Source organism: Centropristis striata, chromosome 12, assembly GCF_030273125.1.
Source record: "Centropristis striata isolate RG_2023a ecotype Rhode Island chromosome 12, C.striata_1.0, whole genome shotgun sequence".
Lineage (NCBI taxonomy): Eukaryota > Metazoa > Chordata > Actinopteri > Perciformes > Serranidae > Centropristis > Centropristis striata.
Genome location: NC_081528.1, coordinates 35230811 through 35258373, shown reverse-complemented (window position 1 = coordinate 35258373; position 27563 = coordinate 35230811). Strand labels below are relative to the sequence as shown.

The window sequence follows — 27563 nt, the reverse complement described above, 5'->3', positions numbered from 1 at the left end:
TGGTTTAACACCATCTTTAAAGACCCTATGAAGTCTCTCTGTTCTCTCTTACAGTTGGCAAGTGAAGATAAAAAAAATCTACTGTTGGCCATTTTGGAGGCTCTTTTCCCTCCATGTTATTGAGGTGAGGAAAAAAGCCACTTTTTCGTCTTTCTAGTTTATCTGGGGTTTCCTAAAACTAGTTTAAAAAGAAATGTTGAAAGCAGATCAAACATTGGTGATATGTAAGTGAGCAACATTTTGCTTTCAGCTCAGGTTGGTGTCACATTTGCTTGAGCACACAACTTTGTGTCCTGAAAAACCTATATGGCATATTCATAGCGCTGAAATTGTGTGTTATGGAATTTGTACAAGTTATAACTGCAAAAAAAAGATAAAAAAGAAAGGAATATGTGCACTTTTTTTTGCAAAAATTCTGGGGAAACATCCTATTCCCCGAGCTGCTGTTTAAAGAAAATACAACCCTTTGTTGTTCTCACTTTGATTTTTATTGAGATCATAGAAACAAACAACACATTGAACAACAATATGTCCCAGTCCCTGAGTGTGTTTCACAATAGTGTGTTGACCAAAAGTACTGAATAGCTCCCAAAGTTCCCCCTGCACTCCTCCCTCCTGAACGCAGCTCTATTATGGGCACAGTAGCACGTATCAAGGTGATTTATTGCCAGAGAGAGCTCAAGTTGTTTAAAATGACTGGTGTGATTAGTCATATATGCTTCAGAGCTGAAAAAGGGGGGTGCACAGTGCTCCTGTAAATTAACAGCAGCTGCAGTCTGGAGTCGACCACGGCAAGGTGGTCAAACGTGGTAAGCGGCAGAGTCGCCGGGGGACAAGGAGAGAAAGTGGGTCATTACATCCCTTTCAGCTATGAGTAGGTTGACAGAAGAGAAAGGTAGGCTACGTTAAAGATTCAGAGGCTCCGTGATGAATTGATTTCAGCAATGAAAATAAAACAGAAGAAGTATGATAGTTTGCGAGTTCTGCCAAAATTCCACTTGAGTTACTGCACAAATACGCTCCATATATTCCCACAAGCCCTCAGATATCTCCACGCTCCATTATTCCTGACAGAAAGGTGCTCCTGGAAGAACCTTTTTATTTGGTAACTGGTTTTTGTTTTGAAAAAGAGATTATTTTCTCTTCCCTTCACTTTTTTAGCCTATAAAAAGGGATCTAGTGAAAATATTTTTACTAAATCTTTAGCTGGCTTCACGATGAACCTACAGAAAAGAGCCAAGCAAATGATTTTCAATGTGTTTGTGCTATTTATCTGAGGCTCTTTAAAGGGGATACTGCGAGATTTGCTTTCTTTCTGACAGTTAAATGAGAAGACTGATGCCACTTTTATGTTAAGTATGAATCTATAGAAAGTTAGAGAAAACAGTCTACCACCAGCTGCAAAGCTCATTGATTGACACTGTGGCTTATTTGTTCAAACCTTACAGAAACAGAACTGTAATGACGAAAATGTGTTATTTAAGATTTCCACTCTGTATTAACAGTTTATTCATCCTCCAAGTTAGCGAAGAAATATCAGTTTAGAAACGTTCACAGACATTTTGAGGGGTTGCTGTCCCTCAAGAATCATCTCAGTTTTGGGTTTTTTTTGCCCAATTGAAATTAACTCAATTCCAAAGTTGACCCAGCTTCTCTGTGTTATATGTACACTGTAGATTAAGGCAAACACAATATTTGCATATTCAGTTGAAAAATGTATTCAGGTGTGAACAACCATTTTCGCAAAAAAAACTCCACATTTGCAGGAGGCAAAACTTTTAAAGTGGACAGATGGCATAAATGCAGAAAAAAAAAGATGCATTTTACTATGTTTACTTTGAAAATGGGTGTTATGATAACTTTATATATAAAGTTTTTATAAATATTTTATAAATATTTTTATATAAATATATACTTTTAAAATGCCAGCACTCTCCTTATTCATGTAATGCACCAATTTGTGCCTTTCTGCATCAATTTATGGTGAAAATGTCTTCCTATATGTAAAGGACAAGACTACATTGAGGTGCTAGGTTGCAGTTCATGGTATAAAAACATAATGGAATATGACGCAGGAAGACTCTCAGGCATTCTGACTCTCAGGCATTCTGACTCTCAGGCATTCTGACTTGCGTTTAGACATTGCTTATATTTATAATACCGTTTGAATGCTACAATAAAATGGGGCGTAGAGCATCACTTTTTTATGGCCATGGGTTGACCCTTTTCTATGTCCTGTGGAGTAAAGCCTATTGAAAAGCAATAAAACTTTGGATGAAATCGGGATTTTAGTCTTACTTTAACAATTATCGACTCGTTCTTATTCAACCACATGTAAATGGCTGTTGTTCCGGCAACCTTAGCCCTCCTTTGGACTAGTTACAAGTCAGATTTTAGATTTCTATTCATGTTGTAATTACTTAATTTGTTAATCTGTACTTCAGGTGTTGGCCATTGTGTTTTATTTTACCTCTTGAGAGAATCAGGCAATCTGTGTTTGTGATAAACTAAGCTAATTTGGGGTACAAACAGGAGAGTGGTATCTAATTTTCAACAAGGGCCGGCAAATGTGTTCCTTTATAATCTTCGTAGAACTTTCTTTCTGGATAACCTGCTGTATTTCTGTAAAGAACTCAATGGAGCAGTTCCTATATCTCACAGTGATTCTACAGCAGACTGATGGCCATCTGTTATCCGACACCTGATACCAATGTGATTAAGAGCAAAAGATTCAAACCCATTACCCTGTGAAGTTCAGGCATTTTCACCTCCTCTACGCCATATAAATAGCTTTTATGAAGGGTTGTCAATAGACTTACAGTAATGTGGTTTTCCAGTCTGCTGTACATTAAAGAAAAAATCCACTCTTACGCTGTTAAGTATCATCAGTTTGTGATGTTTAATGCACTCCAGGAGTATTTTTTTTGTGATGAAATGTCATTATTCACTTTTGGTAAATGCACTTTCTTTTAACCTGTGGCTGCATCACATTCTGGTCGTTTTGAGATTTCTATCAGCGTTGAATTTCTTTTCTTCTAGTGTGTCATTGAACATCAGTGGAAAAATGCTGGGCTTAGAGAGAAGCAATTGCTCTTTGCTCCTGTAAGACTTACTCCAAAATCTGACCTTCATCACCAATGTTTTAACTGTAGCTCTGTTAGAAATATGTGAGACTGGCATGGCACTTTCTTCATGTTTGGCGAGTTGTGTGCTAAAATGAGAAAAAATACGCCATTAAGCTACTAAATTGGCTCAGAAGGGAGGTACATGCGAGGTGCACTGCCAGTGGCTGTTTGTTTTAACAGTGTTAATGTGCTTTAGGAAGATGGCTCCATTAAGCTTTTGCAACTTGACACGTTCTTGCTTATTCTTTGAAAGGCTAATGACCTTAGCATTTTCTTTTCCTAGCCTTTGGCATTGGCAGCTGTAAAACATTTTAACATCAAATTGATGCTTAAAGTAATTGCTTGGGTGAATTCCCAAAAGCACTTTAACCCCCACGCCATCCTACTTTTAGCTTTTCATTTAATGCTACACATACACCGCATACTCAGATTGTAATTTTTGTATGGCTTCCAAAAACATTAAGATACCACAAAAATGCAAGAGCTGGAGTATGCAACACCATAGATTTCAGCAAGATCAAAATACGTTTTCATTATTTTTTTCATGCCAGTGTAGTGAAGTAAATATTCAAGGTTCAGTGGATTTTTGAGTGGAAACTTCCAATGGTGTTTGTCGGTGCTATTGATAGAACTTCCTGCAGATAAAAAGAGGGCACAGTTTCTTAATTGCTTGCATGCAGCTATTTACCTCCACATATAACAAAACCACAGAAAAGACTGGTGCTAATTACAATGCAGAAATGTTTCAGTGCCTTACAAATGTTTATATTTAGAGCCGGAGTCTGATTTTGCGTCCTCTCATTACACACTGACTGGGCCCGTGCATACAGCTTCCAGACAAAAGTTGAAACTGCATGCTTTGGATTTTTATTCGGAAGATTCCTCCGGATTTGCTTCCAAAAAAGCCCAGTGTGGTTGTTCATCTTAAAGTTGAGCATATTTTAAGTGACTAAAAATAAAAATGTAGGATGGAGAATTACATGAAATAAACATATGGTCTCAAAACTCCCAGCAGGGTTTTTTGTGACACTTATGTTGAACAGTAACTGCTCTGAAACCAGCAGGTAGTTTCATTTGGACACTGTTGCTAGTAGCAACAATGACTGACACAGTTCACCAGCAGGTGAGGTTTAATCATAGAAATGAAATGAATACAATGGTTATTATGCATTTGTCATGGTCATTTGATTAGTAAAAAAGAAAATGGGGATTGTTGGTTGTTGCGGTGACAACACAAGTCAGTAGAGCTGCAAGTGTGTCACAGTCACTAGTTTGAAACTGTGTGCGTGTGTGTGTGTGTGTGTGTGTGTGTGTGTGTGTGTGTGTGTGTGTGTGTGTGTGTGTTGGTTTATGGTCCATCACCATATTTTCTTTTTGCAATCAGTGCATGTGAAGAAAGGAATCAGGAGCCAGAGCCAGAAGGACACAATGTCATCCCTTAATAATAGTGCCAGCTAGCTTGGTTAGCAACGGATAGTTGTTATTTAAAATGAGGAGACGGAACCACAGAGTGTCTTTTACTACAACCGAACACTTAAAAAGACCTTTTAAAGTGACCATTAAAGTTCATTATAACATTTTGAAGTCAAAACTGTAAAAGGGTAAAAGTACCACAGTGCACTGTGGTAGCAACCTGTCAATCATAAGGTAGCTTGTCCTAACAAATACCTGCTTTATTATCTATTTTACTCTAAATAGGACCATCATTTAATAAAGGAACCTTTATTGAAGAACACTTGAAACTACCTCTTGAGACCATAAACTTATTATGAGTATGCTCACTGAAAAGTAGGGTCATTTTCCTATTGACTTCCATGCAAACAGACTTCTATTTGTGAACAGTGCAGTTGCCCCCTACTGGCCATTAGAAAGAATGCATTGGCTTCACATTTCAGCCTGACAAAGTTTGCATTCAGTCAAGTTGGACAATGTGTACTGGAACTGATACTCTCACAACACTGTCATTCAATTTCTGAGTTTTGCTGACATCATTATAACCGCCATTTTGTCAGTTCTGTGTCAAACCTTTTATCCACCAATTCCAATTTCTTATAGCTTTTTGTAACTTTTGTTTGCAATTGAAGATGCTGAATTAGATGTCTTGGATTTAGATCCGTTTGGTGCTAATATTATACATTACATCTGCCTGAAGCTAATGTGTTGCTAATACAATCTTGTAAATAACTGTTAATTGACTTTTGGGCTTACTGTTTTGTATTTTCAACATTATCTCCTACAAAAATGTATAGCCATATTTGTGGTGGTCATGATCAAGGTGAAGTTATTTTCTCCATATAGTATACACAGTGTGCAGTGGAACAAAATTGCATTCCAGTGTATATATATTAGGGGTGTGACGTGATTAAACTTGACGATATTTCTCGTCACGTTAAAAATCAGTCTCGCAAGATTTGTGAGTTATCCAAACTTGTATTTGTGACCTGTGGGGCAGAAAAATGAAAAGAAGAGGAAGAGAAGGCGGGCAAGCAGCAAGCAGACAGAATGAAGTTGAAGGGGCCGGAGGCTCGTTAGGAAAAGTAAGAACAAATCAAATCGGCCCAGTCTTCCTGCAGCAGTCTCTCCCAGGAGCCGGAGTCTGCAAATTGCTAACAGGCTAACAGTTAGCTCTGCAGCAGTACAGTGTGTATGTGCTGCTGCTGCAGGAGGTGTTCACTTAGCGATGTCTGTTTGTTTACAACAAGCACAGAACAAGACAATCTGTGCACAGTTAGCGAGGGCGGTTAATTCAAGATCGCTATGTTGATGATAATTAGCCATGCTGCTTTGTTTTGATCAGCTGCTGATGTTGTGCAGTTAGCGACAGCGTCATGTTTGTGATCGCGGATCACGGTCAAAACTGTCCCTGAGCGATTACGAGACGATAGAAAACCATACGTCACCTCCGAAGTCTCATTAATCCCTCTGGGGGATTTTATTTTTTTTATTCCTCTTATTTTAACATTTATCAATTTTAGTTTTAGCTTCAATTCGTGGAAGTTTATTAAAAGGTCATGCTTACATCATGCATGTAAAGGGTTATAATGAAACATTTCAAAATGCATGTGCAACTCAGTTAAATACAAGTCTGTTGGTCCAGTCATAATATATTTTGTCATTGTAGTTTTTCTAAAAATCTTGTTTCGTCTCGTTATATCGAGTATCGTCACCCCCCTATATATATATATATATATATTCATACGCTGTATATATTATATACAACAAAAACAGAAATCAAATAACAGAGTAATAGTCCTGCGTTTGCTTAGATTAATACAAGGTGTTAGGGAAAGACTGGAATTTATATACTGATTTAAATGTCTCGAGCTTCATTTCACTGTTGACCATTTCTAATAATAAATATAATACTACGCCAGGACCACAATCTTCCCTGAACCATAACTTAACCATAATAATGTTTATTTAGATACTTACTATATTGTTTATTCCAATTGAAATTGACATTAAATGTGAGACATACAGCCAGATACTGTATTTCCCCAGTTTGCAACATGTTGCATCGTGCTGTATTCTGCTCGCTGTCAGATTGTCTTCAGTGAGATTGATGTTGTGCACTGCCAGCGGGCTCATTTTGCCCTGTACCAACTAAGTTGATGACGCATTAGCAACTGACCAGTATTTTCTAAATTGAATTTTCTGAGCTGGCGCCTGTCCAGGACCAGCCGCCTGTATTCAGGAGGCACCGCCAAACAGCAGCCTGCATGTGTTTGGCAGCCGAAGAGCATTCCCACTTCATTTATCCGTATTCTCCAGGCCTTGAGAGTTGACAGGCTTGGTAATCAGTGTCCACAAGCATAATCCCCGTGGTCTCAAGACACCGCACAATCAGATCTCTCTCCCTCTCTGTTTCTCTCTACCTTTCCTTCTCTTTCTCTCAGATTTTATATAGAAAATCTGTTAAAATCACCTTGCCACGGAAAAAACACATCCACAAATATGCATACCACACAGCGTCTGACAGTATATTGAGAGCATGTGTTCATATGTGTGAAGGCCATCTGCACCACTTCTCCTGGGTGGGAAATCTATACCAGCTGTAATTATTTCCCTTTTGGATCCTCATTTTCAAGTAATATCTCCATAGGAACCCCCTCCTGCTCCTCTCTTAGCCTAATGTGTTATGTTTCCAAGAATTCTCCTCACGGATTTGTTTTCATTACCTGAAATTTTCACACGTTTTCTGGTGAAACTTCATAGTCTACGTCTATAATGTGTGTCTCGTTAATTGTCAGGAGGATTAATTATTCTCACAGTAACTTTTATTTGTAAAGGTTACACGTCGGCAGTGACAATTTCCAATGTGCCTAACAGAGACGTTCCATTTTTATGCCTGAGAAAATGAGAAACTCTAATAAAAACAACACTGCCAACCAGAGTGCAACCAGAGTACTTGGGAGACATTAGTTGTTCTCATGTGACTGCCCATGTGAAGAGACTTGAGCTCTGAAAAATAAGTCTGGTGCAGACTGGTTCGAGGACAAGGAGCCAGCAGTAGAGACAAGAGGAAGCACACAGAGAAAGAAATTGTTCCTCTGCAGCACTGGCAAGAAAGCTGAGGTGATCAACTGACTCGGCTTTTCCATGCACAGCTGATTTGAGTTTGAGCTCTCCAGTACAAAAAAAAAATAAAAGTCAGATGATTTCTTTTATACCTGGGAGACCAACCTCATTACAGATGAATTCTGTGATTAATTTACAGACTCTCTTATCAGATTTAACTGCAAAATATTGGCCAATAATAACACTTTACAGATGTAAATCATGGACATATAAAGCACAAATACAAGCTGTTTAAATGGCAATGAAGCAAACCTTAAATATCTGAAGTGTAGTTTGACATTACATAAACAGCAATGTGACTTTTGGCACACTAACAGAGAGAATCTAGAGACATCAAGACTCTGTGACTCAACACCCAGACAGCATGACTATCTGCAGTTTCATTATAAGTGCAACTCAGGAATATCTCCCTTAAAAAAAACAACACTTTAAATGTCAGCTTCTTCTGATCAAATATGGCCAAGTGTTCCATTTGCTGTTTATTAAGCGGCCCTTGAGCCAGTTTAAAGCAGTATGTGACTCAAATATGATCTAATGTGTTGGCCCACGTTTTAAACAACCCCCTCACCCCAAACTGACGTCTGATACACAGAATATCAATAAAAACTAAATCTTAGGGTACAGGTCTAAAGACACACACAATTTTAATCTAAAAGTCAAATACAGTCATTCACAAATATATATATATATACATACATTTATATATACACTACCAGTCAAAAGTTTAAAAATTCCCCAATTTATCCAGTTTTTTATTGAAATTCGCGCAGTTCAAGTCAAATGAACAGCTTGAAAGGGTACAAAGGTAAGTGGTGAACTGCCAGAGGTAAATAAAAAAAAAGGTAAGCTTAACCAAAACTGAAAAATAATGTACATTTCAGAATTATACAAGTAGGCCTTTTTCAGGGAACAAGAAATGGGTTAACAACTTAACTCTATGGAGTCTTGGGCTATTGTTTGTAAGTCATTTTATGTCTGTTTTTTGGTCATTTTGTCTTTTTTTTGTCATTTTGTGTCTTTTGGTGTCTTATTTGTCATTTTGTGTCTTTTTTTGGTCATTTTGTGTCTTTTTTTAGTCCTTTAGTCCAACATAAAATGTGAATTTGAATCTTTTTTTGCTTTCAAAACACTATCATGCTCAATAAAGAATTTTAAATGTTGCAAATGTGCATTAATTTCAGAATACACTGAGACATTAAACTGCCAGTAGTGTATATACGTTATATCAAAAAAGGAAAAGCACAAGTGTCAATAATAGTGTAAACAATGGCCCCGTTATATTCAGGTTTCCCAGTAAGCCATGGTTGTGTGACAGTGACAACATTTACATTTACAATATATTTCATTCGTCTTCTTTTTTTTTTTTTTTTTTTTAAATAATCGTACATGATTCCACATTTTAATGTGAAAGGCTTAATTTGGAAAAATTTCAATTTGAAATATTGTCATATTTAGATTGAGCAACAGGTGAATGGACTTTAACCATCACTGATTTTATTTCTTATACTGGTGATTTTGTTATGACAAGTCAAAATGGAGCCTGTAAACTACCACTAAATAGTACATATTTGGTTATAATAGAAAAAAAAAAATATCAAGCTAAGATCACAGTATTTTTAAACTGATCTGCAAAATGATATGAAATGAAAGCAAAGACATTATTCTGTAATGAGACAGCTCTCACCAGATAAACAGTGGGGGTCAGCAGTGGTTCAAAAACATCTATTTTTTACATTTTCCTGACAAGAAACCTCTTGCAGCCATGTGAACAATGGTTTAACAGTATTGTTCATTTACTGAAAGAACATAATGTACATTTACATTCAGTAGCAAAGCCAGAAGCAGTGTGACAACGTGTTCAGAAGTATGCAGAGTATTTTTCTTCAACAGTCAGCAGTGTTATAGTTATAAAGGATGTGTATGCAGAGCTGGCCCAAGGCAAAAGCGAACTAAGCGACTGCTTAGGGCCTCATGGCCACTAGGGGGCCCCCAAGAGCAATTACCAAAAAATAATAGTTTTTAATTTTTTAGATGTATGAGTGATGATTTCTGTATGTATCTCAACAGAGTGCTGCTGCATATATATATATATATATATATATATATATATATATATATATATAAAATATATATTTTTTTTAACACCATATTAAGTATGCTAATGATTTTAAATGATTCATATACCTTTAATATGTATAGCACTTTGTAAATGGTTAATAATTGGTCTATAAACCATCTATAAACATCACTTAGATGGTTATTGTAAAGTGTTACCGGATATTTTTTGTCTAAAATATAAAATGTATTATGTATTTGAAATGAACTGCATCAAACCGTAAATAAATGTGGCATTTTACATGTTTTAGACAAGTTTTGTCAAACAGTATTTGAAACCACAGGTCGTCATGTGCTTTAAAACCAGTGAGGACTTTAAAAAGGACTAAAACCAAAAGGACACGATGTTCGCCAGTGTGCAAACAACTATAGTTTCAGTGCTTGAGACTATGAGGTCGCCCCACCAATTGTACATTGGACGTACAAGAAAGACTTGCAACAAAAGGTTCACAACATGACAATGTGAAATGTGTAGTGTGTGAAGCACAATAGAAATAAAGAGTGACATATTATATAAGTAACTAACACCAATGTCGATTTATAAAAGGTGTTTTTTCCTATTTGACATATGACATGATTGTTGATTAGTGCTGAATGCACTGTTCTTCTAGAGGATGGACATTATAAGGATGTTCTTGTATTGATATGTTTAGAGCAGCTGTTCATACTTGTAAACATTAAGTCAAACTGTATCAAACCGTAAATAAATGTGGCATTTTACATGTTTTAGACAAGTTTTGTCAAAGAGAATTTGAAACCACAGGTCGTCATGTGCTTTAAAACCAGTGAGGACTTTAAAAAGGACTAAAACCAAAAGGACACGATGTTCGCCAGTGTGACTGTCTAAGCTGCTGCCCACCTCGATCTATCACGAGCTGCCTATGGCTCCCAGGGGGCCCGTGCACTGTGCAGCCCCCCCCCCACACCTCCTCCCCACCTCCTCCCCATCCCCCTACACCTTCCACCCTTCCGCCTCCTCCGCCATCACCACCCCGCCGTGAGTGACAGGCATCCAGTTCCGCCTGACTGGAGCCTCTATCTCCTAACCCTCAAGGACAACTAAGAGGACATATTGTCATCAAGTCATCTCTCTCATTCCCACGGCCGCCTCCTTCAAAGACGCACAAATACACACACACACACACACACTCTCTCTCCTCTGTCTCTGCCCACACACACACACACAGCACCAACTGCGACCCACTCACCTGTAACAGCATCTACGTGACCTTTGCTTAATGTCCTCGGGTGCCACACCAGAACCCGTTCGCACAAACAACCCTGGCTGTGCCTGCCGCTTCTCATTCACTGCCTTCGCTGTGAGTCTGTGTTTGAAACCATCTAGGTGGAGGTTGTTAAGAACCACTTCAGACACAAACCTTGAACAGAGGAAATAAACACAGTATTGTCTGCGAAGGCTTCCGCACAGATCGCCTCACACTCCTGAGCTTGAATGTTTTTCTAGCTGAGGAGATCTGAATTCTTTATCTGGCACTGTACAACAGTCTGAGGCGTCTTGTGATGTGAGAAAGGACCAGCTGTTCCAGAGGGATATCGGACAAGGCAGCTTTTTCAAATAAATAACAAGACTCCGTTCGCAGTAATGTTTCTTGGCAATCAATGTGCATTTCAGTTCAGTGGCAGAATGTTTGTTGTGTAACCTTCAGGTGTTCTAATACATTGTTCAGTTTTGTAAAATAACAATAACATCCAAACACATCGTTGCATTGTTGTTGCTGCTCTGCTGTCTTATAAACAGCAGTTACAAACAACTGCTCTTATCCCTGTGAGTTGTTTGTGCACTTCGACGTGCTCTTAGAAGTTGCTGTGCTGGTGGGACAACAGGGAGTGGATGCTGAACTTCAGATTAGAGTCTGTTGCTCATTGCTGAAGTACGAAACTTCACATGTTGACAGGAAACCCTTTCGAATTTTTGAGAATGTCAAATCCCAGAAATCTTGAAATGTGATTTCAGAGAGTTTTTGCAGTTTTTCAAAGAAAGGCCAGATTCATAAACTAAGACAGTTTCCTCTGAAATAATGTTTCTTTTAGCAGACAAGCTAAGAGTAGAGATGTTGAACTTTAGGATAGTTTTTAAAAGAAAGTTCTGGAATGAATATAAAATTAGTCCTATTTACATATAAATCCCCAAAACTACTAATGTGATAACTTTTTCTTGTAAGGTCAACCTTGTTGTGCATTTTATTCTGAATATTGTCATATTGTTGACTTTATAGAAGCCTATGCTGCCCTTTTTGTTACACCATTATGCATTATTTAAGACCTATCTACAATGACAGACTACCCAGGGAGTTTTTTCTTGTCCCCACCTCTTTTTAACACAAATTATGATCTCAGGCAATGGTGGAGATCAAAACAGGGCTAAAGAATGATGAATATTTGACTTCCATAGCTGCCAGAACAAATCTGACACAACAGATAAGGTGATAATAGAAGTACAGAGATAAGATTAGGTTAAGAGTTTCTAGTCAAACTACACACCTGATGACTAGTCCCAGATTCCTTTCCTTTCCTTGCAAGCAGAGGAGGTGAGGAGGAGACACGAGGAGAGAGGAGTCAAGCAACAGGCATTAAACAAAATGAGACATCTTTGCCTCGGAGCCATCATTATAAAGCAATGTCAATTAAATTCGACTTGGGGCACAGCTGCATCAGTTGTCCGTTCCATTATAGCCTACCGCTGTATTTTATGATCTGGCAGATGAGCATAACAGCGTACGTGACAACTTAAATATTTACTTTCAACTCAGTTCACAACATGACAATGTGAAATGTGTAGTGTGTGAAGCACAACAGAAATAAAGAGTGACATATTATATAAGTAACTAAACTAACACTAATGTCTATTTATAAAAGGTGTTTTTTCCTATTTGATATATGACATGATTGTTGATTAGTGCTGAATGCACTGGTCTTCTAGAGCAGTGGTTCTCAACCTTTTTCTTAAGGGACCCACATTTTTACCATTGGAAACTTTGGCGACCCCCCCATTGTCCATTGCTTCTCAATGGATAGGTTAATGTGACTTTGTGTCTTTTTCTTTTTGAGATATTCAGCATTTTCGTCTCCCTGACGCTTTGCCATTTTTCCATTAGCTCTCTGTTGCTGTTGTTAGGTGAGGTTACCGCTAGGTGAGGTTACTGCTAGGTGAGGTTACCTGTGTATACTGCAGGAGGGATGATACACACGTCCTTATTCTCATGATATAGCCTTTATTTTTAAACTTTTCTATAGTGATTTTTCTATTTAAATAAATGAATAAACATTTAATGTAGCCCTTATTTAGTTGTTTTTGTCCCACTTATGAATTAAATGCTGACTCATCTATATTTAACACATTAGATTTATTACATCCCTTAGAATCAAGAGGGCTTTGCGACCCCCCGTGGATCTTTGGTGCCCCCCTTGGGGGGTCGGGCCCCCCCTGTTGGGAACCACTGTTCTAGAGGATGTACATTCTAAGGATGTTCTTGTATTGATATGTTTAGAGCAGCTGTTCACACTTGTAAACATCAAGTCAAATTAAAGAAGCTGAATTGTGTGTAGCCTAAATTTACAGATAAAAACATAACTAATATCAGGTCACAAAAATGCTACTTCTGGACAAAACGTCCAACAACACGTTGTGAACACTGGTCTTCTGCCTTAAAGTCCTGTTATGTGTTGTTTGGTCCCATCCAACTCTCCTGCCTCCAACCCAAAATTTGTGACATTGTCCGTTTCTGCAAACCACATAAAGGGACAATGTCACAAATTTTTACTAGCCACTGAGCTGCTCTTTTAAACACTTTTTACAAAGATTTAACCATGTATCGATGCTTATAGCTCCTCAAGATGCATTTGAGGAATTGGGATGTCCTTTAAGATGAAGCGCTGAGATCGATTTTTGGATTACAAGCCAGCAAGGAGATGTCACAGCAACAGTCACAAAATTGGGGAAATGAGAAGCACCTCTGGTGGATTTTCAAATAAAAAATTTGCCTGCTGCAGCTTTAATGTCACAGCAGTTTCAAGAGTTTCAAATGTATTAAAAGTCTTTGTGACCAAACTAGTCACATGGTGGCCTTTCAGAGACTTTGTATGGAGAATGTAACATAAATTGGAGCCTCTCCCATGTGCTGGCCTTTTATCTGCCCGTCGGTGTCATATAGGAAGCTAATTAACTTCCACACTATTTTTTTTTTAATGATTTTGCAGCCAAGTGATGGTTTCTGTGAAATGCTTTTTAGAAATGGTACAAGATAAGTAAATTAAGCAAAACAAGCCCTCTTTAAAGCTCCCATTGCATATTTTCAAACACAAACGCTCGGTATAAATAATGAGAGTCAGCAGAAAAACAAATTATAACGATCACCGTCATTACAGTGGGGCCAAATATTGTGTTGTGTTCCAAAATCTTCCCCTTATTGCAGCATAAATCACACTGCTAGTTTCCCAATGTACTGAAGCACCTATAAGCATCAGAAGAGGCCATACAGAGGCTATTCATTTCTATTTTCAGAATGCCAATTATGGTGCACAGCAGCAGCTTTGGATATTGAACCAGTTGAAGTCAAACTGTTGTAATACATTATTATCTATTTCAACCTGGTGCAGTGGGGAGATTCTCACCGTTGGATTTTCATCAAAAGTGATAGCCTGCTGAAAATGTAATTCACTGTTTTAGTATAAATCAATAAGCCTCCAGAATCTATTCCCCCATTCCACCTTTATGTTAATATAAAAGAAATGCTCAAATAGAACTTTAATTCACCACACAGACTTTCAGACTGTTTAATAGCCCCAATTTTATCCATAACTGCTCAATTGACACTTAAATTTCAAGCTCATCTTAATTTGGCTTCTCCTGACGATTTTAAGTTCTACTTCTCTTTGGAGCCAAGGCTACTGTGACCCATGTTAATGGAGATTTATAAGCGGGTGCCATTCTAACAGTGATCTTCTATTAAGAATTATATCCCATTTGATCATTATTACACTGTTCTCCCACCAGAAAAAATAAAAAGTCATCGCTGTATGTGCGGCACTGTGCTTAAAATGCCTTTTGATACAAGCAAGCAGATGCAAAACATGTTAAACGGCAAACATGTGAGAGAGCGTAAAGTGAAAGCTAATTTGTGTTAGAGCGTTAGAGGACATTCAGATGTTTCTGATGAGGGATATAAATCCTGATGGACTCCCATCCGAGTGTATTCATTAATCATGCGTCTCATTGGCGAGGCTCTGATTTGCCACTGAGACAGATGAAGATGAACTCAGCAATATATTTCTCATCATAACACAACCCTCACATAAATATTAATAGCATATTTTCAGCTGGTGGGCATGAATCATTTTTCAGACAGGGAATTTTAAGAGCCATCCATGCATGTCCAAGAACAGTACATAAGCAAGCAGTTTGATAAACAACACTGCTTCAAGGCAACAGTGAAGAGAAGGCTTTAACTATAGCAGAGATTCAAAAGGTCTTTATTTTCCTCACTTTAGGCTCCTTCTATCAATACATTTTCTTATTTATCTTTACAGCTTGTCAACACAAATATCTTTAATTGCACAAGAAATTGTTATTACTGATGAATAAGGCAGTTTAGATGTCAGTTGGCATGTTTCAAGATACGCTGCGAATACTGTAGCTGCTGTCATACAGACCCTGGATGTTAAAGGGCTTTGTCACTTTAAGGCTAATTTAACTAATGTTTTTTATGATTATGTTTATTAGTAAAGGGGTCGTGGTTAATGTCAGGGTGTGATAATGTGCAATTAAACTCAGATATTTTTCTTTTTCTCCTCTTCTTTTTCTGAACATACGGAGTGTATTACAATTCCAGGTGCAATTACTCATCATGGACAAACTTTTACAAGTAAAAGGTGTATATTATAGCTTCATCTTATTTTATCTTAGGTAACGTTGCTTTATTTTATTTGTATTACTTGGTCCTGTTTGGTTCTTCTTTTTATTATCACATAATCAAATTTATTAACAGTCTTTCCTTTCTTTTTTTTGCTCCTGACCTGCTGTAACAATTGAATTAACTGGGATCAATACAGTTTATTTTATCGCGACTTTGTAGTTTTAGCTGCTTTTAGCTCATTGTTTTGGTTTTACGCTCCATAACTTGAACACAGTTTCACTCTAAACTCACACAGGGAACCTAAACAATAGCTGTACAATAACAAATAGCCTGGTTCATTACATACCGTCGTTATGCACTTTATGTGTTCTTTATGCACACTGTTCATTGCACCTTATTTGTTTCATAGCACCAACATTTTTATACTGCATATTCATATTTATTCTGCACTGGAATTCTACTTCTTAATCCATACTCCTTCTTTAGACACTTTATTTTTACATTACATTTTATTGTATTTTTAAATTGTATTGCTTTAAGTACGCCTAGGTTGTTCTTTTTATTCAATTGTGTTGTTATTGTCTCTGTGTGTAATGCTGCTGCTACACTGTAATTTCCCAGCTTGGGATAAATAAAGTATATCTGTATATCTATCTATCTATCTATCTATCTATCTATCTATCTATATGTCTATCTATCTATCTGTATATCTATCTATCTATCTATTTTATTTTATTATTTCTGGTTGTTTAGAATTTAATGTTTTTAACAGGAGGTTCCTTTTTCTAGCGGAAATTTTCATGACCTATGATCCGTTCAAGGACTGTCAGAAAGTTCACATTTAGACGATCTATCTATCTATCCATCCATCCATCCATCCATCCATCCATCCATCTATCCATTTATCTATCCATTTATCTATCCATCCATCCATCCATCCATCCATCCATCCATCCATCCATCCATCCATCCATCCATCCATCCATCCATCTATCACAATGATACAGCCAGCAATAAATACAGTACAGTTGCCGACACAGCAGTGTAAGGTTCTTTGTGTCGTTGCAGGTGTACGACCACCAGTACAAAGCGGTGTTGGATGGCGTAGAGAAAGACAGCGTGATGGAGATTGACCCGGGTCAACGCATTGAGATCTTCCGAATGGGGAACGGCAGCGAAGAGGTGCTGGAGGTGCACGACTTCAAAAACGTAAGTAAAAAGGTTAAACAAGGCTGTGTAAGCTACTCTTTTGCTAAAGAATTGGGGCTGTGATTGTGTCTCGTCTTCGGCGGAGGAAGGATTATGTTGTTTACATATTGCCCTTTTCAAAGAGGCGGTTGACAACATTTATCCTTTGTTGAAATCATATTTGTGTCTTCAACAATATTTTATCCTCTCTGTGAAAACAGGTGTGACAAACCTTTGAAACATCTGAGAAACAATATAATGGAAATTATACTCAGTGAGGTGTACACAGGGATCAGAAATACATTTTAAAAATACCTATATCAGTAAACTGTACTCCTTGAGATTATGAGTGTTTCACTGCACACACACACTCCAGCTCAGAAAGAAATGATTATACTAAAGACTGTTTCCTTCCTGTTAATTTTATACAGTAACTCCTTCGTACTGCAGAGACAAACACCATTAAAAACCCATCTCTATTTGTTTCTTACACCTTTTTCAACTGCAATTTCGTCTCCAGCAGACCTCATTAACTTACCTTTCATTCCTAAATCCTTTCTCGAGTGTGCAGGAGGTTACACATGCTGCACCTCCAAGAAGGGAGTGTGCCGTTTGACTGGTAAATGAATGCTCTTACTCTCATACCACTATTTACTGTGAAATGCTGGGTTTCAAGCCTGAACGTTACAGGATGCAAGTCATCCTCAACAAAAAAACACACATTAAGTTCTTATTGTTTTTGTAACAATGGTCTTTGTGAATCTAAACCACTCTATATGATGGAAACCAGGCACAGCGCCGGAAAACTTTAACCTCTGCGATCAATCTCTTCATTTCTTTCTCCCTCCCTCACTAGGCACCAGGTATGTGTGTGTTTGGCCCAGTTAGCCCCACACACACACACACACACACACACACACACGCATAAACACATGTGCCTGTTGCTTGTTCCACTTCCTGCTAGTGAAGCACAGCCCCCTGAGGAGATGTGTTTGATTCACTGCACCACCGTGGAAGACTAAGAAACAAGCAAACGAGCAAAGTAATTTGAACCTCATTGTTTTTTTTTCCAAGGGAGGGAAAACCCACACAAAACAATAAGTTGCACTAAGTGGTAGCTTGTGTGCTGATGTTGGAATAGATTTTTTAATACAAAAAAGTGGATGTTGCATGTTGTTACACAGACCAAAAGCCACCTCTGAAACAATCTCCATCTGGCCTGAGGGCTATGTGAGGAACAGGAAATGAGGAGATTATGCCAGGTGGATGGTGGACCACAGGTAAAATCTACACTGTAAGACTGTAAATTTACAGTCAAATTCTAACAGTAACTTGCTGTATTATGATTGTACAGTATATTGCTGTGAAAACAATGCATTGTGGGAGTTCTCATGATTGCTCAGGCATTCCAACGATCAAAATTATATATTTTTTTTCAGGTTTTCAGCTGAGCATGTCAGGAAAATAAAGTCATTATTTTCGAAAAGAAGACAAGTTTTATTTTATTTCTTTTTTGTCTGGGCTGAAATAATCACAATGTGTTGTTTTTCCAGCAATCCTAATATAGAGTTTAAATGGTTAGTTGTAACATAATTTAGAGTTAAACATTTAAATGTCATGCTAAATGTCAGTAAACAGACCTGTATTTCTATAATACAGTAGAGGTACTGTAAATTTTACAGTAACTTACTGGCGAAACTGCTGCCAGTAATTTACTGTAATTTTACAGTAAAAAGTTTTACAGTGTACCTGCTATTGTTTCAGACCAATATCACACTCATTTTAACAGGGAAAACATAGAGTAAGAAACATCCTGAGTGAATCAATAGAGCCTTCTTTACATTAAAAACACACTCAAAATAAATATTCTTGACAAGAGAACAAAAGCACATTTGGCTTTAAACATGATTTTTTTTGTTCTATAAAATGACAAACTGCTTTGGCATTAAGGTGCTAATTAGTGTATACATTTTAACAGTACGCAAAAGGGAAGAAATCAGACAACATAAAGTTGAAATTGAAATTTTATATTTTAAACATTATGGGTTGAGGTGTGTTTTGCTAACAGATTTGTTTTTCTACTTCAATTGAGTCACCATGACTTTACTCTCTGGTGCATTATTTCAGTCCTTGCTCTCAGTTTGCACAAGAAGTGGCTGTCTTTTTCAGACTTGGGCACAGAATGTTATTGAGGGGCGCTAAAGTCAAAAAGTTTCTTTCTCCACGCAAAACAAAGTTTATGATCATGTTTTTAGTGAATAACTGAATGTTTTGCTGACATTTACCTCCACAAGGCTTAAACCTGGAGGGGATCATGTATTGGATTGTGTATGTGTTTGTGTGTTTGTGTGTATCTGTCTGTTCACAGCTAATGTCACATACTACAGGACCCATCAGCCCACTACATTTGTGCATATTTATGACTGTATGCTTGAGGACCTCTAGTGGTTACAAGATTCACAATAAAAACATATATATATATATATATATATATATATTTATAAATGTTGGCCTCTGTTGTGTTCAAAAACTCCATAAAAAGGTTTGGTTTAATTTTGAACCAGAGCATCTGCAGATTAATTCCATACCCAATATGTTATGATCCACTAAAGGAAATCACAATATGAGATTTATGAGTTCCTATTTTTGTCATCTTTGTCGCCATCTTGACTGTAACAGAGCTGCGATGCATGACGAGTCCTAGGGAATAAAAAGGACCCAGGAATAAAGAGGCGGGAAACGACAATAGAGTGAGATTGGGCTCTTATTTGTTTTTTGGTTGGGAGGGGAAAGGGATGCACACCTGGCAGAGATCTGCACTCTACTGAATGTACTTACTGTACATATCCTTTAGATCTGGCCAGCTCTCTTTTTGAACATTTCTTTGCTAAAATTCCAACTTGTACAGAGTATATGTTTAAGGGGTGAGAGCCAGTTTCACTTCATGGACTTCTTGTAAATCCCACATGGTAGTTTGCTTTACATATATGTATATAGATTTAAATTCAAGCATGCTCTAGAGGAAACATGGTCTCACAGGAATCTGTGGAATAGCCACGGAATCACTCAAATTTCCGTGAAACTGACACGGATTTCGCTACAATGCAAGTTAAATGACAGTCATATCCCGTGGCTATTCATACATACAAAGTGATTATGTACATTCACTGAGTGAATATTTAGAAAATAAAACATATATTTCTCGCTAGAAATGTGATCAAAATCCATTTTTATGCAGAAACTAAGTCAAAATATTGATTTTTGACTTAGTCCGCCATGTTTTTTGTTCTGACCGCCGGGACCTTGAAAGTCACGTGACTTGGAAAAAACCAATAGGAACAAATATCCATGGAATAGCCACGGGATATGACTGTCATTAACTTGCATTGTAGCGAAATCTGTGTCAGTTTCATGGAAATTTGAGTGATTTTGTGGCTATTCCACGGATTTTGAGTTAAGCGAATCCGTGGCTATTTCACAGATTCCTGTGAGACCAGGTTCTCTAGAGGTTATGATTTTATTACCATCCAATACATATACCTGCTTATCCTTAGCTGATCTGGAGGCCTATCTGAGCTCATACTGGACAGGCCAATGTAGGTTATTACTATTACTAATACGATACATAACACTATCACACTGTCACTATCATTATTACATCTGCTGCTTGTTTCAGAGTGCCAATTACACAAATCTTCCAAAGAGTCCTGATGCTGTAAGGCTGCACTGCACCAGTGTGCCACCTTGTATGTAAAGTGTGGACAAACAGTGTATCTTAGTGCTGCAAGTGTTGCAGCCATTTCTTCTCTCTCTCTCTTTCCTTTCACTCAGTTGTCTGCTTCAACACACACATCACAGCCACAGCACAGATATTTCTGGCTTCACCAGATTCAGTTATGGTGAATCCACACTGCAGCAGTTGTCTGTCATCTTGTTTTAGTTGCTCACCTTCAAATGGCGTCTTGCCTGAAGCTTGAACCGACATCCATAAATCCCCACAAATGTTGGAGGAAGCAGCTGGTGTCTGCAGCCAAACTGTAATAAAAAATATTAATGTCAGCGTAACAGGATTATTTCTCAATGGATTCAGTTAACTTATTTTCTTAATTTCTAATTGTTTTTCAACTATATTGCTCTGATAGAGAGGTGGAAATCTAAAACTGATAATCACATCTTCACTGGCTGTGTCAATGTGGTAACTTTTAGCCCTTTATTATCTCACAACCCCAACCAATATGAGATTGATGGCTCCACACAAGGTTGCGAACATCAACAACTGTGGTCATCAAGTCATGTGACATAGACAGAAAGTGGAAACTTTAAAAAATCAGAATTAGTACAATTTTCTTCCAAATATGTGCAAACATTTTTTTTTTACTAAAAATGACTGAAGCCTTGGGCATATTTCTGCCTTTCCCATCAGCTCTCATTTATGTATATTCATTACAAGAAACCATAAAAAATAATGTTTTTTATTTACTTGAAAGCCATTTGAAAATTGTCTCAATTCTGTACCCACTCAATTGTAACACAAAAAACGTTTGTATGTCCCGAGACTTATTTCTAACAAGCTTGTTCAGTGTTTTAGTGCAAGAAAAAAAAAATACATGGATTATGACTACAAGTACAAATTACTTCTGTGGTTGTTGACCACAAAAAAAAAAAAAAAGCTAACAAAAAAATTGCAAATTGAGGATATAAATGACAAGCTAAAAGAATAAAATAGCAAGATAACACAAAAACTAGCAAGCTAATTAAAAAATAGAAAGCTAACACGGTTCAATGGCATACATTCTAGTATATAAAGTATCATTATTATTATTAAGTACTACATATGAAATAATAATTAAAGCATATTATTCATCTCGTCCATTCTGTCCATTATATAAATGTGCTTCTTAGTGAGCCACAATCTTTCATTGTAGCCTATATACTCCTGTAGGTGTTTGTGCCTCATGTAGTCAGTGCTGTTTCTCTTTCAGATCGCCTTCAGCCATGAGGATGTGGTGGTCAGAGGGGAATTTACAAAAAAAAAAAAAAAAAAGCGGCAGCAGCAGCTAACCTTTCCTTTTTCAGCTGTATGCTGCACTGCATCCTATTCTCACAGCAAATAATACGGAAGCAACAAAAATCCCCTCCAGCGTTTCATCCAGCCGAAAATTCTTTAGAGCTTCTTTTTTAAATCCATGACTGCAGGAAAAAGTACTGATGATGTTGAGGATAGCCTACGGTAACAATATTACATCATGCTTGGGTTTTGGTGCTTAACTGTGATCCAAACATTGTGTAAATGGCTTTTATACACATATTAAACAATGCATTATACACTTTATAAGAAGATGTATATGCAACTAAACACAGGCTTACATTTGCAGGCATGCTATTTATATGCAATATGTGATGTTTGCTGTATTTTAATGAAAAAGTTGTGATATTTTATGCAGATTTAATACATGAAACCAGCTGTGGTTTGAAGCACAAAGATTTAAAAGGTTGGGGGAAAAAGAAGTTCCCTGAAATATAAAATTATGTTGATAATATCAAGACATCCAGCAGACATAATACCTGCTGACATGTCTACTTCTTTATTCACAGGAGCTGAATGATGCATGCAGTTACATGTTCTCTATCCCGCTGAATAGATGAGCGCCTTGCACATGGATGTGCCACTGTTTTTAATCACTGTGTTTAAATGACATCGCTTTTCCATTTCTCATCCCCATGTTAATGTGTCTGTCTTCATTTTCTGATTGACCAACCCCAGTAATCATTGTATCTCATCACAACATTGCTCTCTCCTCTTCTGCTGCAGCAGCTCACCAATACAGAGCACCCAAATTAAACAGAGACTCATCACAATAAAGCCTGGCATAAACATTATGCTTTTGTGCTTGAGACCATTATTGCCCCATCCTTTTTCCGCACAGATGAAATTACACGCGGTAGATTATGACAGGCATCACTTTGTATCACGTCATGTGCGGCTGGTATCTGGTTTTCAGAGTGACAGCACCACAAAAAAATGCAGAAAAAGGCACCCACATGGTCAAGTTAACCGATTCAAAGGAGATGTCATAGCAATCACCGTGTTACTGTAATTAAATTTAGATTGAATCAAGTCCATTTTCATGGTGCTGCTCATACAATTTTCAGTTGATACAATTCTAAAGCAGCCGTGGCAGATGTAGATCCTGCCGTCTGTGCTAATACAGTGTGCTGAATGAGCAGCTCTACTCTGCAGAAAATAAATTGGATACAATCTGAGATACTGAGAGTCTTTCAGACTTATTCCGGCTGAATATCTCAGATTAACAGAGAATGGCAGCGAGAGAGAATTAACAGATCCTCCTTGCCTATTGAGGCTCTATGTGTCAGACTGAAAAGAGCTACAGTCCACATGGTGGAGGATCATCAGTGGAGCTGAAGAGAGTGACTCCACACTTGACTGGGCAGATTAAGAGAGTGACAGGGACCTATGACTGTCTAATTCAATGGGGGCACTCTCTGTAGAAAACACTTCATTCTCAACAATGTCACTTTGCTCTCCTGTGCCATATATATATATATATATATATATATGCTATCTGCTATCTGCTATGAAGTATTACACACATCCAAGGAGGAACACCCCCGCCTTTTTACTTCCATTCAGCCTGAAACCAAAAGCTGCGTTGCTAGGGCCAGGCAGTCATCAATTTTAAACCAAGGTAAAAGAAAAAAAAAAGATCAAAACACACCTCTTCTCACTCATTAGGTTTTAACTTCTTTGACTTTTTTAAGAGCTTTGATTATCGGCAAAAAGATGAGCATTTTAAAACGATCGCCCCAGTGCTTATGGGATATCCACATCACAGACAGCTAATGAATGATACATATATCTGAATTTCTGAGTATTCCCTTCTTTTTCTTTTTTCAAAGGGAATCACTGGGATCCGGTTTGCCGAACATCAGAGGTGCTACATCAGGACCCAAACTAGGAAACTACCCACAGTGGCAGAGGTGGAGGCTGAGGACTCGGAGTTACTGGTATGCCTCCTCCCTCGTCTGTCTGTACCTCAGACTCTCTGTAGTCCTACAGAGGCTGTCATGCATATTGTAGCGAGATAACCAGAGTAGAGCTCGGCGAGCACCACACAAATCCTCCGTCTGTCCATCTTACCCTATCTCCCCCACCCCTCTCACTGAAGAGTAAACTGTGGTTTGTGGTGCCTGTGAAACCGTCAGAAAGCTGCCCACAAACCCATAGCATCTTTGTGGCTCACATCAAATGCTGTTTGCTGTCAATCTTGAGCCAATATAAATTTTTAATCATCTCCTCCAAAGGCTCTACCCAAATAGCCTAAAGGGGGAAGGGTGTGGGAGAGGTCTGAGTGAGAGGTGAGCCATTAAAATGGTATTTTTTAAAAGACGATTTCTTTGTAAAATTCACAAGGCTCTCTCTCTCTCTCTCCGAGTTTAGAGTGATTCTCTAAGTTCTTATAGCTATATGTGAACTTCAGCAAAAAGGAATGGAGGAAATTCAATCAATCAAAATTCCCAATTTTTCAGTGTCACAGTGCAATTCACTGAGTGGGCCGTATGTTCAAAGAGAAAAATCCTCCTCTCAAATGTCTCTGCTGCTTGCATGCTCTCATTTACATTTCACATTGTAGCTGGGAAGAAGTAGCCGGCAAATATCTGACGCTCCTAGCTCACGGCTTCATTTTAAAAACAGAATAAGCCAATTGTCAGTCCAAGCAAAGTACAGTCTCAGTTTTAACTTTAAGAACACAAGCTGTTACACCCAAAAACCAAACGCTGTTTTGTTTTGTTTTCCCTCTCATCTTCATAATGTCTGATCCACGTTTACAGATACTAATTGCCCAGGCAGCACCATATGTCCGTGCCATTTCTGTCTTCTTTTGTGCACTGTAAAGCCTAATTGGCTTAATGCACAGCTCCAAAGTGAATCATCTGAGGCCAGCAAAGTGACTAGGGCTTATAACAGTAGTTAAGGAAGCCCTTTTTATGACTGCCATGAGTAAAAATATATGATTCCACATCACCTTCAATAAAATAAAAAGGTGTTTTTATGTTGTGTTTTACATCAAGTTGTTCTAATCAGTTAATGTTGAATAGTCAGCCTTGCCTTATGAGATGACACTTGCATGAACCTAAAAGAAGGCTTGAAAAAACTGTCTGGCTAAGAAGTGATAACAAGAGTACAAATCATTCAATCCCGTCTTCTAGAATCTACGTTTATATACTACTAATGTGTTGTATAGAGTGGAGATAATGCAAATGCTGTACTGCAAAAAAAGCCAACTTGTATTTTTTGCCTAAAACAGTGATTTAAGTTGGTAAAACTTGGAAATATAAATTATTGACATTTAGGGTTATAATGTAAGTTAGCACAACAAAGGAAGCCAGTTGTCTGCTCAAAAACAAGTTGGTGAGTTGTTGTTACTTATATCTTTAAGGGACAATAGTTCTGCTAACTCTTATTTCTTTGTTGTGAAATTCGGTCATTTGCGAAAGCTAGCGGCTAACTGATGCTAGCGGCTAACTGATGCTAGCGTCGCTGCTTGTTACAGCTACAAGAGTAGCCATTAGCGTATCATTGCTAACTCAAAATTGTGGTCGCAACATTAGCTGACATTTCATAGCGGCGTTACAATCGTGCCAATTCAGCACATTGCAGAAGTTAGCAGAAGTAAGGATTAAAAGTTAATAAGATGTAAAATTATAAGTTCAAAAATCTTAATTCAGAGTTGAGCAAACTCAAAAACAAAACTTGAAATATTTAGTTTAATTGTCCAACTTAAAATTTTATCGAAGTTTGTTGCCTTGAAATTTTGAGTTCACCCAACTTTTCTTTTTTTGCAGTGTGCCTAGATTGTATTTATCTCTTATAAAGTAGTAGTAGTAGTAGTATCTCTAAAGCATGCTAGTCATAGGGGGGTCGTTAAAGTGGATGGTGGGCATACAAAGTGCCGGACTTTGACGCTAGATATGAGGAGCCAGATGCAAACAACTCCAGATTCACGACTAAAACTGTGTGGATATGCATTATTTTTGTCAGATTTATTAAGCCGCACCAGATTCTGTTTTATTAATCTGAGTCAACTGGGTGCATTGATTGATATTTTACAGAACACTGTGTAGAATAGGATAGGCTATCACAAACAGTGAAACTGGCGAACAACCCAAAAAAAACCAATGTTTTCCATCTCTCAACTTACATTCTGTCTCATCCTCATCACATTACCTGCTGAAACCGCATGTACGCTGGTCCGAGGTCTCCATGAGGTGCACGCATTCTCTCTTCGCACAGTCTTTAATCATTAAATAAACAAGGCATACACATGTTGAATCTGGCTCTAGACTTTGCATGCCAAGACCCATGTGTGATAGGTATGTGCGACTACAGTTATTTGGTAATAACACAACAGTTGAAGTGGGAAATTGAAGGAAAAGAGCTGGAATACATTGTATTGGCTCACAGGTGATGGGTATGATGGTGGGAAAAGGGTTTATTATAGAGCAGGAGGGAGTGACTGGACCAAGAATGACTGGAGAGTTATTTTTTATATGGAGGAGAAAACGGATCAGGCAACAGAATGAATACTAGGAACTGGCAGAATTTGTGACATATGTTGCAACTAAATGTTTTGCAGATCACTTGGTGACTTGGCAGATCATTTCTCATCATGTTTTTATAACATTTTATGTGTTTGCTATTGCAATTTTACTTGGAACGTGGAGCTCACAATCTTTTAAAAATGTCTGGTGTTTAAAAGGAATAGTTTTGAAGTTTGGGAAAATATATTTATTTACAGTCATATTGAGGGTTAGATGAGCAGATTGATACCACTCACACCACACTTAGTCCGGCATATAGACTGGCAACAGGGGGTAAGAGCCTGGCTCTGTCCGAATATAACAAAATCTGTCTACCACCACCTCTAATTGACATTATAATTAACTTGAAATATAATAATCACCTATATGAACTAATACATTGAGGTGATGTAGACATTTCTGGTATTTTCAATGCTTATTTTGCATCCCAAAAGGATAAAAAGCGAGCACAGGCCAACATCTCTTCAGACACAACAGTGTTGATTGATCAAAGAAACCAAATAAACATATTTCCCAAAACGTCAAACAAATTCATGTTTGATTGCTATACAAATGCCATAGATTTATGTATTTTCCCACTCATTTTATTTACAGAGCAGGTAATGTTTATCTCTTCTCTGTCATTACTCCTTTTCCACTATTGTTAAACACTGCTGCTAATATTGCTGCAGATTCACCACAAAATTTTTTATATTTAAGTAATAAACAGTGACCTAAGCCTGTCCTCACCAAGGCCTGATATCACCCACGTGTGAACCTGGAGAAGATCAGCACAAGTTCCTGCTCAGGTGGTGAAACACATGAAGCTCACAGGGGTTAAAGCCAAGCACTAATGGTTCCTAGCTTAACCCAGCCGCAGGCTTTTAGGAAAGAGGGCTCAGTGCAGCCGTGGCAGGCTTTACAGCCGAGGTGAAAAACAATGGAAAAAATTGCGGAAAAACTGCAAGCGGCTGATAAGGAAATGCAGCCCCTGTGAGGGAGAACCAGGTGACAAACATGAATTGTTTGCCAGGATTTTTTCCTCCCTTTTCAATTTGCCTCCTCTATGAAACGTCTGAGGGAG

General features: G+C 37.8%; 1 protein-coding gene across 1 annotated transcript in view; it reads left to right on the top strand.

Annotated features, from left to right (window-relative positions):
- Positions 1-27563, top strand: part of tnmd (tenomodulin) — a 62336-nt gene that overhangs the window by 19874 nt on the left and 14899 nt on the right. The window contains exons 3-4 of the mRNA XM_059346940.1: positions 16760-16900; positions 23798-23905. Of these exons, the coding sequence (XP_059202923.1) occupies positions 16760-16900; positions 23798-23905 (249 nt within the window). The remainder of the gene's footprint in view (positions 1-16759; positions 16901-23797; positions 23906-27563) is intronic.